Consider the following 11,207-nt stretch of genomic DNA (forward strand, 5'->3'; position numbering starts at 1 on the left):
TGCTGTATTCTTTGTGCACTGTTTCCGGGGTTACTTGTTTGTTGGCAGCGTTGATAATTCGAGGGTCCTGCTAACATACCCCAAGAAGAGGAATCATAATTTGCAGAATCGTCGTGACTGTGCGGGCCCATGATGCCTCGATGTTTCTTAATATAGTAAAGGCTATGTTCGCAGCTGCTCTGATTAGGGACGTCCATCCAGGGGCTTCGCCAGAAGATGCGCTTTTGTCCTCAGCGTCTCCCTCTTGTGTGGAAGAGCGATGTCGTGTTTGTGGCGGTTGCTTGGGTGTTTGCTCCGGAGGTTCCGATGTAGCCGCTGCGTGCGCACCGTTCCCAGCGCTTCCGTGGGCTCCTTCTGTATTAGAAGGCAAAGAATGGGTGCCTCCAGTTACCGACGCATAGGTAACAGCTCTTGACCTCGAAAGGTGTTTTGCCTGTTTACTTAGTATCTCTGGCTGGGCATCCTCTTCGCCAGACCGAGATGCCTTCTGGCCCTCCAAGGCTGACCTGGCCGCACGAAATCCAATCGAATTGGTCTTGGAGTAAGTGAGTATCTTCCGCTCTTTGATCCACTTCGGGCAGGCGTGTGATGTAGCCTCGTGATCTCCCTTGCAGTTGACACATCTCAGTGTCGGTGACTGACACATGGCATCGGTTGCTTCGTGGTGTTCTCCGCATCGTTTGCAAGCCATAGCGCGCGTGCAGGAGACCTTCTTGTGACCGAATCCGCCGCAGTTGTGGCATTGGAGCGGTTTCTCCTTATAAGGCAACACAGGGTGACGAACATACCCCAGCGGAACATAGTTTGGCAGCTGACTGCCTTGAAATGTGAGTTTCACGACGCGTGACTTTCCAAGACGTCTGATGTCGGCGATCTTGCTCTCTGAGCGGAGATTATGTTCCAGCTGTTCTTCTGTAGCGTCCATGTCAACGTCCCGAATGACGCCAACTATCGTGGGCCCAGACAAAGCTAAGTAAGTTCGAACCGGTATACCACATAAGTCCGTGGTTTTCAGAAGCGCCTGTGCAGCTTGTTCGGTCAGAACTTGTACGGCGATCAGGTTGAGACGGCCGTTGTACTGGACCTGACAGGCAGATTCCTGACATATGCCTTTCAGTGCTTCCGTAAGCTTCAGGCTACTGAGAGATGTTAATCTTGTTTCTTGATTAACTGGCACGAAGATTATGATAAAATCATCGGTTTGTCGCTTTTATGGACGTACCGTTTCCGTGCTTGACCACGAACACGTCCTTTTTGTCCTTTTTCTGGTGACGTGATTCCATTCCCCAGTGGAGCCTTCGCTGTCCATGTCAACCATCTCCGCGACGGAGGGCGTCGATGAAGACTGCGAATATGCAGGATCTTTGCAGTCCAGGGCTGGCTCCTGTTCTGAACTGCCCGCTGAACGTTGTCCAGCTGGTATGGTGCTGCTTATCTCTGATGTGGACATACCTTAAGCTCGGCGGCGTGCCGCGGCCTGCGGATGCCCTAAATACTGATATCCACCCAGGATATCTGGTCCAAAGGACCAGTAAAAAACGCTTCCAACCCAAATTTCTGAAGAGGTAGAGATTTAGCGTCTCTAGCTTGGCTAACTTCGTCGTCCTCACCACTCTCAATCTGGCGCGTGTTTAAAGCGTCTATAGCATTAGCCCACTCGGCTACCGAAATAGAGAGGGAGCCACTAAAACATCCGACAGCCAGTAGGCCAATACGAGAGAAGAAGAAGAGGGCAAAGACGGATCTCATGGAGGACTGCAGGAATACCATAGCGAGGAAAGAGAAGGAAGAAACTACGGAAATTCTTGCTCCACACTCGACCGCCACCAAGAAGAAATCGGTCAAAAAAATGATCGAGAGGGAGGCATCGTCGTGGTGCGGAAGAGCTGTGGCTTGTCTTTTAGGTGAGAGGACACCGTAGTACGCCACGCCTATACGTACAGCGGGCTCGCTTGTACTCGCTCGCTTCAATTGTGTTGTTCTATTTATCTTTTTTATTTTTTTTAACTTTTGCTTTGACTTTTTTTTTATTTTATAACAATGGCAATGATAATAACCGTCATTTATTGTGGATTGTTAAGCAGCCCTTTTTTCTGCAACATTTTATTAGTTAGAAAATTTTGCTTCTGCTGCACCACAGTTTGTTTAGTTTGCTTATTACTGTTTTCAGTGACCGTGCTGCTGGTTGTGATAATCATGTGGATCGTGGTCATGATTGCCGGAGGTAGCGCGAACCCGTTCAAACATTTGTGGCCCTTCAAGCGAGAGCTGACTGTCAAAACGAGCCTCGGCGAGGTTCGGGGTGCCCTGTTGCAAGTCCTGAACAAGACCATTCGTGTCTTCTACGGCATACCCTTCGCAACAGCCCCGAACCGCTTCGCGACGGCCGTGCCCCACTCACCCTGGCGGGGAGTCCGGGACGCACAAAACCCCCTGCCTAATCGATGCCCTCAACCGGCGCACACCCACTACTTCGACGTGCCCGTCAATTCGTCGACTCAAGAGGACTGTCTATTCATCGATATCTACGCTCCCGACTCCGTACCCGACGCCCCCCGAAGGCCCGTCGTCTTGATTCTTCACGGCGGCGCTTTCCAGACGGGATCAAACAGAGACCCCCTTTACGACGGGAAATTCCTGGCGGCCGTCGGAGAGGTGATTGTCGCTGTTCCGAACTACCGATTGAACGCGTTCGGCTTCTTCCAGACATCCCTTGATACGTCGCCGGGAAACCAGGGGCTCTGGGACCAGCACCTGGCGATTAAGTGGGTTCACACGAACGCCCCCGTCTTCGGCGGAAGGCGAAGCCTGGTGACCCTCTTGGGTGTGGACAGTGGAGCCATCAGCGCCGGACTGCACCTCTTGTCCCCGGTGAGCCGAGAGCTGTTCAGCAGGGTCATCATGCAAGGCGGCAGCCCTTTTTACATGGGCGAGTTCGCCCCTTACGTCGATGACGCCGAACTGGACACGTTTGCCAAGAGTGTCTGCTCCAATAGGTCTCGAGAAGGCCCAGAGGACGAGAAGTACACGCTCGAATGTCTCCGAAATGCGTCCGTATCCGAGCTGCTCGACAACCTCGACCCCTTCGACGGAGTCAACAAAAAATCCTTCGGTCCGTACTATGGAGAGAAGGGCGAAGGCCGTTTCACTCGTCAGCTCCAACACGCCATACACAATCGTCCCGCGAACGCCATGAGAGGCAAAGACCTCCTGATCGGGTATACGTCCAACGAGGGCGAGTACTTTATGAGGCTACTGTCTGTCGCCTGGTCCGTCTCGTCCGTGAACCGCTTTCCGAGGGCTTTGGTGAGAATATTTCTGGAGCGCCTTTGCCTCCAGTTCTACTCGAGACCCAAGCTGCTTCCGCTACTGGACTTCTATTTCGGCCGCAAGAACGCCTCTTCCAACGTGGACTGCTTCCTCGAAGCGTGCCACTTCCTCGGCGACGTCTACGTCAAGTGTCCGGTCGGCATGATGGCCGACCACGTGTCGGCGAGCGGGGGACGCGTCTTCGTCTACGAGCTGGACCTGGAAACGGAGTCCGTGGCGCCGGCGGCAGGGTTCTCGCGGGGCGCCCCTCACTACGCCGATGCCCTGCTTAGCCTCGGTCACGTGTACCACTGGAATTCGACGACTCCGTCCACTGCTCTCAACCTGAGCGCCGAACTCATGCGCCGTTGGGCGGCTTTTGCCAGCACCGGGTACGAAGCTTCCGCTCCTTTTCGCGGTTTCCGCTTGTCACCGTTTTGTAAAGAAAGAAATCTCGGTGAATAGCTAGAAGCAGCTTAAATGGGAATAGAAACGAAACGTTAGCAGTTATTTCTTTGTCTATGGATGGGGTCTATGTTTTGCCGGGAGCCCCAAAACGCTAACTTAGACTAAACTCCGTTTCACCTTAAGTTGTACCGCAAACAAGGCTAGGAGCGCGAGCTCATAGCGTTGGGAGATACCCTTAACGCACGAGAGCTTGTGCCGCCGAGATGTGCCCTAGAGCAAGGAGCTCGCGCTCGTAGCCTTTCCTGCGGTGCATCATAAGGTAAAACAGAGTATAGTGTTTTCAAGCTGCAGTCAGAGAAGTCAAGAAAACGTATTTTAAAACGAATTAACAGGTTTCGAAATTGCGTCTGGTGGCGGTCTGTGAAGCTCCGTTGCAATGCCGTCACCTCGTTCCTAAGAAGCAGCGCAAATTCAGGGCAGTATGGCTCGCTCGTGGAGTTACTTAGTCCTGAATGTGACTTGGTACGAACGCTAAAGCGTTTACTATACTCCGTTCACCATTAAGCGGAGACTACAGCCAATGCCACAAGCACGAGAGTACAAGGACGCTGCTTTGAAGCATTCTTCGCTGAACGAGCTCTCGCGCTAAAAATACACTTCTCAATGCCAGCTGCGCGAGTCCCCTCGCGCTTGTAGCTTATTCTGCAGTCTCAACTTAAGGGTGAACGGAGTATATACTCTGTTCACCCACAAGCTGAGACTGCAGCTTTGACCTTTTTTGTTTTGTTTTTAAATAGCAAGCTATGCTTGCTATTTTCAAAAACGTCAAAAATGAAAAGACGTCACGACTGGTGTCAGTGCGGGGGAATGTACACATTTCGCAATGTTCACAAGTCCTCGACCCTTGCGTGCCACCTTTTCATCCCAGCACGCTCATGTTCGTCGCTTTACAAAGTGAACAAATCACACGCCATACGCACGAACGCTGAAAATGGCACCGTCCATGAGCCTTTTTTTGGAAAGGTCTGTGCCCGGCAGGCTTAGAATTGCACGCGCTGCCCACACGAGCGACACGCGCTTCGCGGCCGAAATATCATTTTATAACGTAACGACTGGTCGGAGGTTTGTCTTCGTGTTTTCTCGCGTCTAGTTACATCTTTTGAGAAAACAAATGTGATATGCAGACTCACGGGTAAAAATACTCTAAAAATCACCTCTAATTCGTTTTTTTTCTTTTCTTTTTCCAAGAACCTCTACAGTTCTAAAGTGAACGGGTTTTCAAGCAATACACCAACTCACCTACGTCACGCCACGAATTTGGTTTCTGCGCACGCGCAGTGCCCACACCTGGTGTGGGCAAAGCGGGCTTTGTTTGTAAACGCTGTGTTTGTGTCTATAGAGCCTCGGGTACGTCTTCCAGTGTTTACCGCATCCTCAAAGGTGGTTCCTTCATTTCCACCTGATGATAAGGATGGATGGATGGATGGATGGATGTTATTGGGTGGTAGCTTGCGCCACCTAGCCTAATCGTCATGAAAGTGTCATGCTGTTGCTTGCCGTGATCTTGGTGGTGTCACAGCAGCGGTGGTGTAAGTGGCAGTCGCCTGTTGTGCTGCGGGTCGCCCTCCACCTCGACAGCCCCCGGAAGCTTCGGCAGCTAGGGGTTGGGACGCCGCGGCGACAGCGACATTGCGGTCGCTCGTGCTTTTTGCCGGAACGGTGAAAGCCAAACGCCAGGGTTCGATATCCTACAACATAATAGACAAGCTGTATATGCCCAGCTTGCGTGACACACCGGCTAGTGTGACGTAATTTATTACCACCTCAGGACCACTTTTGATTCACGGGTGGGATAGGACGGTAAACACGCCAGTCAGAAACGTGCGCCATGCACCGTAATTCAAACACACGACGAAGGTATAGTTGAAGTTGGTTTGAACAAGAGTGCCCCAATGCCCTTCTGTTCATGGTGATGCCATCGTTTGTAGTATCCGATGCCGACAGCAGGCGCTCACAGGGAAAATAGAAAGAAATCGCAGGAAACAAAATGTCGCTGTAGCACACTCAGCGCCACGAGCGCGTGCAGGAACACGCTCTTTCACGTGCTTGAGAACAAAAAATAAGAATATGCGTTCGAAACAAAAAGGCCAGATGACACCACCCGAAGCAAAGCGCTCATGAAGGCACCCTAGGTTGAACAGCTTGTAAGCTTCAAATTTGCAGCTACTGTTTCGTTCAGAGACTCGCTTTCTTTGGGTCCCCGAAGATGTCTCTTCGCGAAACTTTCTCTAGCACGCAGGGGCTTGCAAGTGGCTCCTTTTCAAATGCAACGTCGAGATAGTTGTAATCGAGCAGCACGGTCTTGCAGCGGTCATGAGCTCAGAGGCGTTAGTAAAGGGGTTCGATGGAGCTGCTTGCGGTCCTAGCTGGTGAATGGGTGGTGACATAGAAGGAAACGTGGAACGGAAGCTGGCGGCGGGGAACCGGATTGAGCCGTGGTGAGTCGGAGGAGGAGATGCGTTATGGCCGGCCCGCCGGCCCACCAATGGAAATGTCTCTGTCCACGTGCTCGGTACGTGGAGTCGCTCAAGAGTCGGGCGACGCCGCGACGCCCGACAACCCGAGCCACGCAAGCCTTGCCGAAGCCTTGACCTCCTCTCCAACCCGCTCGTGAACGTGATTAGTAGCATACAGTGGTTTTGTCGTGGAAACTTCACAGGGCAGGACGCCGTAGCTTGCCAGAACGTGTCGTGGTGAGGAGTGAAGTATCCCCGGCTTTGCCGTGAACTTTCTCCGCGCTACGGCTACCAGGATAAAGCGCGAAACACATGTACGACGAAACCGTCCGATCCGACGTCCGACCGAGCAATACGTCGGTCGGAGGAGAGGGTTTTCATCTCTGATGTTAGCCTGAGACTGAGGCAGGAAAAGAGGAAGTTCCAAAGTAGAGTTCCAAAGTTTTCCACGCTCTCCGATGCTACGAACACCCTCTCCCCCCAAGGTCATTCCGGCAGTCCGCACGTCGGATCGGACGGTTTCGTCGTACATGTGTTTCGCGCTTAAAGGCCGCTGTACAAACTGTACAAGCACGCTAGTTTCACGATCAAGAGGGCCTAGCTTCGAAACCGGGCAGGGGATGGTTTTCTTCACGTGTTCTTTTTTTATTTCGTTTATTTTTTTGTTCGGTCACGTGACAATAAAAATAACATGAACAGAATTTTTTTTTTTTTTTTTTTTTTTTTTGCCACGCCACCAGAAATTTTTTTTAAATTATTTCTCCTTTTCTTCTGTCTTTTTTCTTTTTCCCTTTTTTCGGTTTACGCTCACTTATGCAAAACTCTTTGCACCTATTTCGCGTAACTTTGGCGTTAGCCAAATCATTTCATTTATGGCAGGGAATTCTGCCGTACGTATCTTATGTTACTATTACCAATCCTGGCTTGCAATACGCATAGAGGATTTCGTCCGGCAACCAGTTTGGGAATGACGAGACCAAATTTGTGTTATAATTTTTTTTAGGTATAAGCATAATTTCGGCCTCGTTATCCGTCGGTCTCTATGATTGGCTCTTCAAGTATCTTTTGAGAAGGCAGACGAGTGGCATTTTTAGAGTGCACGTGTGTCGACCAGAGTGAACATTGCCGAAGCGCCTCCAGTGTGATTTTGGCCGTAAATAACTGGAGACCCCGGGCAAGCCCACCCAATGTAGAAAAGTATCTACCTTTCTGGTTTCATAGAGAGCTATAAAGGGACGAATCCCAGCCGAGTCAAACTACCGGCTTGCAAACGCAATCGTGTTGACAATAGCTCCAAGGAGTTTGTATGACACTCTCTGGCGGTGTGCAGAGGGTAAAGGCACGGAGGTAATATATGCTTTTGCCCAGTCACCTCGCGAACGGTTGGGTATTGGCTGCAGAGATTCATTTCGCTTTGTTTTATTACCGGGATTATAGCTTGATTTCTGTGTTCCTAATTTCACAGACAGAACGAAATCGCTTTTCTCGTGTGGCGTCACGGCGGCGAGACAGAAATGAATCAGTGTACCGGAATTCGACGCTTGTGCTCGTTCTATAGCGCTTCTAAAAACCGTGCGATCACGGCTGTGCAACGTCAACAACGCATAAAATGCAGTTACTTGTACTCGTATTGCATCGTGAGGGAACGACTATGACTGGGTAAACAGGAATAGGGAGAATGGGTGCGTCTGATTTGTTGAAGTTGGAATCAACAAATCAAGCTTCAACGAATGCGATAGTATTGCATTCACTGAACCAGCTATATGAGTTTTCAGACGGTATATACCTTCCAAGTATGCGATTCGTGTTCTGCCAGTGGTACCTCAGCTAAATTAAAAAGCAAAATCCACGTTGAAAAAAAAAAAAAAAAAGTTTACGGTGGCTCAGTTGCTCCCGCGCCAAATCATGTTTCACGTAAGCGTAATCTTGGGGTCGATGCACGACGAGTTGTCTTCAATCATAAAAATAGTTTGATTACGATTATTGGCAACGCTAAAAATTTGAAAGCCAAGCAATGAAGACAACGGTGTTCTTATAAATATTATATACATTTTATTTTACACTGTTTGAATACGCTGCCGTCGTTATGTTCTTGAATTATTGGCTAGCTTATGGCGGACAGGGAAGTCTTGCAGGACCATATGATAGAACCTACACTAAACCTGCCGCGCTTCGAAAAATGTTAGTCCAATGCATACAAGCTTGTTCAAGGCGGACGGAGCGTTGCACATCCGGCAAAGCGCAATCGGACGCTGCCCGCGGCGTTTTTTTTTTTTTTTTCTTTTTTTTTTGTTTTTTTTTTGAGCAGCGAAATAGTTTTTAGTCAAGCAGCAGGCCCCCTCTTCGGCGGGTTAGGCCGGATTAACGGAGGCGTCTCCTAATCCATTCTCCGTGTTGGCCCCTCGGGGGAGGGCGGTAAACAGGTGGGGGAGGGCGGTGAAGGAAGGAAAGGAGGGCAGGAGAGGAGGACACGCAGAAAAAGTGGAAAGCGCGAACTGTACGGCGGCCTTTAAGATTCCAGCTTATTCAGCATTCAGCCCCAACAAAAGGAGTCCCCCTCCGTCAAGATAGCAGTTGGGGAAGGGGTAATGATCAAAGACGAGCGTGTTGGTGAGAGGGGGGAATGAGAACGGGGACGAGAAGGATTTTTTTACCTTTTGGAAAAACATTTTGTAGGTCGGACTTTAAAGCGATGGTCAACCGAAATTCGGATTTCAGCAAACAATGCAGGAGCTGTAGGCGGGACGCTACAATCCCTGCAACACTACTCGTCAGGCGATATCTCAAATGGACGGCCGTATTTTTGAAAAAAGTGGTCGAAATTGAACGAGGCCGACACGGCGCGTGAGGTCAACCTATTTCGTTTCCTCATCTCTTCGCTTCGCCCCCTCAAGGCGGCGAGGCAGAGAAGACGCGAAGCCGCTCCCTCTCCTTCTCCACTGTTCTCGGAGAAACAAGACGTGAACATATCTGTCAAATGCGCCTCTTTTTTTTTAGAAAATACGGTCATCCGTTCGAGATATCGCTGTATGACTGATGTTTGGTGTTTGTAGCATTCCACTGCACGTTTTTGCCACCGTGTCTTGTGGAATCTAAATTTCGGTTCAGCATCCCTTTAAAACGGACAGACCCGTTCATGCGACGTTTAGAGTTCAAAAGCAGCTACTGTTTACCGTTTTCAGTTTTATTCGACTTGCTTTGCTACCACAGAAGCTTACGGCACTGCACCTTTTGTTTAATGTCAAGAAAGCCCACCAAGCGAGTGATCCTTTGCTAAGAGATTATTTTTCCTATATTTTTTTCTTTCTTTACTTATTTATTTACTTAGATTATACCTGGCAATGCCTAAGGTGAACAAGGTTACAAGCATGAGGTAATCTGTCGTGAGTACACCCGACCCAAGTTGAGTGACATGACGAATAAATAAGAGCCATGCCACACGGCAAAGTTGGCGTCTATTCAAAGCACCAGTATTTGACATGAGCGAAGAACAATATTATGGAGGTAACATAAAACATTAAAACATTTTGTTTTCCTGGAGGCGAGTTCCAGTCGCTCGATGTACACGCAAAGAGTTTGAGCCGATCGACACTGGTACTCTCTTTTTTCGAGTGGTCTCGCCTTCTTGACTTGAAGTGCAGAGCGAGCATATGTTTGTGTGTGTGTGTGGCGGGGGGGGGGGGGGCGGAGGGGGGATTGTGTGTGTGTGCCTGTGCGTGTGTTTGTGCGTGCGTATGTGCGTGTGCGTCTTTGTGTGTTTCTAAACGGATATAATAATAAAAAAATGTCACGATGCACTTTTAAACACATCGGCTGTCTTTTTCAGTTGAGAGAATTTATTTTGAAGTTATTTTGATAGTAAAGGCCCGTTCACACAGTTGCGTTCGGAGCGACCACTACGCTTACGAACGAATGCAGCCGGTTAGAACGACGAATTACCAAAGCAACGAAGCGCTAAACGGTCGTTTCGTTCGTGTTCGTTTGCAACGCAAGGAGTTGAGCCGGGCTGAACTTTTTCGTCACGCTCGGGAACGATGGGAGCGACAGACCAATCACAGGGCGAGGAGCTCGGTCGCGCGCGTTGCATGCCGGTCGTGCCAGGCTCCTTCTATCTGCAAACATGGCGTCAGTGGTGATCGTCGACATGGACGGCGTGGTGGACGCTCATTGTGCTCCGTAAAAGCGCTATTCCTGACTGTGAATTTTGGTTGTGTGTCGTTATGATAACCCAGCACGTACTAGATGGGAAGATCCACCTTCTCGTGCGGCGATGTCGTGGCGGCACTCTCAAGACAGCAGAAACCCCCCGTGCCATCGTGTTTGTTTACTTCGACTACAGTGGTGCTTTCTAAGCATTTGTGTCCTCGAACATCGCCCGGATATCTTTTTGGCGCATTCCATGCGTGCACTTAAGTTCAGTGTATTACTGGTGGGTACCGTATAAAGGATGCGAGTTTTCACGCGTTTTCAGCACACGAGAAAGGTGATTAGTGTTAGCCATCCTGAACGCTCGCAACGTCTATCTGATCACGAAATTATATTCCTACGTTGCTATATCGCTGCTAAAATTACATCGTCTTTTATGATCGTAGAAAAGGCGTGTGGCGAGATTTGTACTGTTGGCAAAGTCGTGTATTAAAGTCGTGATCCTACAATACGGCGTACTGCATCGTTTCCTTTTTTTTAATGGGCTACCCTGCAAGCATATCCTGAAAAAAAGAAATAAAGCTTGAGGTCATAGAAGACGGTCTGTCTATTTTCTGTTACGCAAGTGAGTGGCAGCGCGTCCCCTTCTTTTTAAGAGGCACCGCCAAAAAAGCTGACGGCGGCGGAGTGGCAGTCACCGTGCTGCCGACCCGCTGCGCTTGTGGCAGCGGTTGCAGGAGTGTACGCGCGGCGCAGAGCGGTCGTTCCGGTCGCTCCGGTCACAACGGACGCAGTCGTGGATAACCGGTTCGTTTCAGATGTCTGAAG

General features: G+C 49.9%; 2 protein-coding genes across 2 annotated transcripts; one reads left to right on the forward strand and one right to left on the reverse strand.

The window, feature by feature from the left end:
- Window positions 1-506: 506 nt before the first annotated feature.
- On the reverse strand, window positions 507-1,283 carry LOC120843072 (the record flags this gene model as incomplete). Its single annotated transcript, XM_042287856.1, has 2 exons — window positions 1,223-1,283; window positions 507-1,170 (listed from the first exon to the last, which is right to left on the reverse strand). Coding segments are annotated over exons 1-2 (725 nt in total), but the record flags the coding sequence as incomplete, so codon positions are not given.
- Window positions 1,284-2,196: 913 nt separating this feature from the next.
- Window positions 2,197-3,774, forward strand: LOC120837640 (acetylcholinesterase-like). The gene has a single exon (XM_040207148.1). The coding sequence runs from the start codon at window positions 2,197-2,199 to the stop codon at window positions 3,772-3,774; it is 1,578 nt and encodes a 525-aa protein (XP_040063082.1).
- Window positions 3,775-11,207: the final 7,433 nt, after the last annotated feature.

Source organism: Ixodes scapularis, unplaced genomic scaffold (genome assembly GCF_016920785.2).
Source record: "Ixodes scapularis isolate PalLabHiFi unplaced genomic scaffold, ASM1692078v2 ptg000572l_1___fragment_2___debris__unscaffolded, whole genome shotgun sequence".
Classification (NCBI taxonomy): domain Eukaryota; kingdom Metazoa; phylum Arthropoda; class Arachnida; order Ixodida; family Ixodidae; genus Ixodes; species Ixodes scapularis.

What these genes read in the sequence shown, in the direction of transcription:
- LOC120837640 (XM_040207148.1), top strand. Translation starts at nt 2,197, where the DNA reads ATGTGGATCGTGGTCATGATTGCCGGAGGTAGCGCGAACCCGTTCAAA.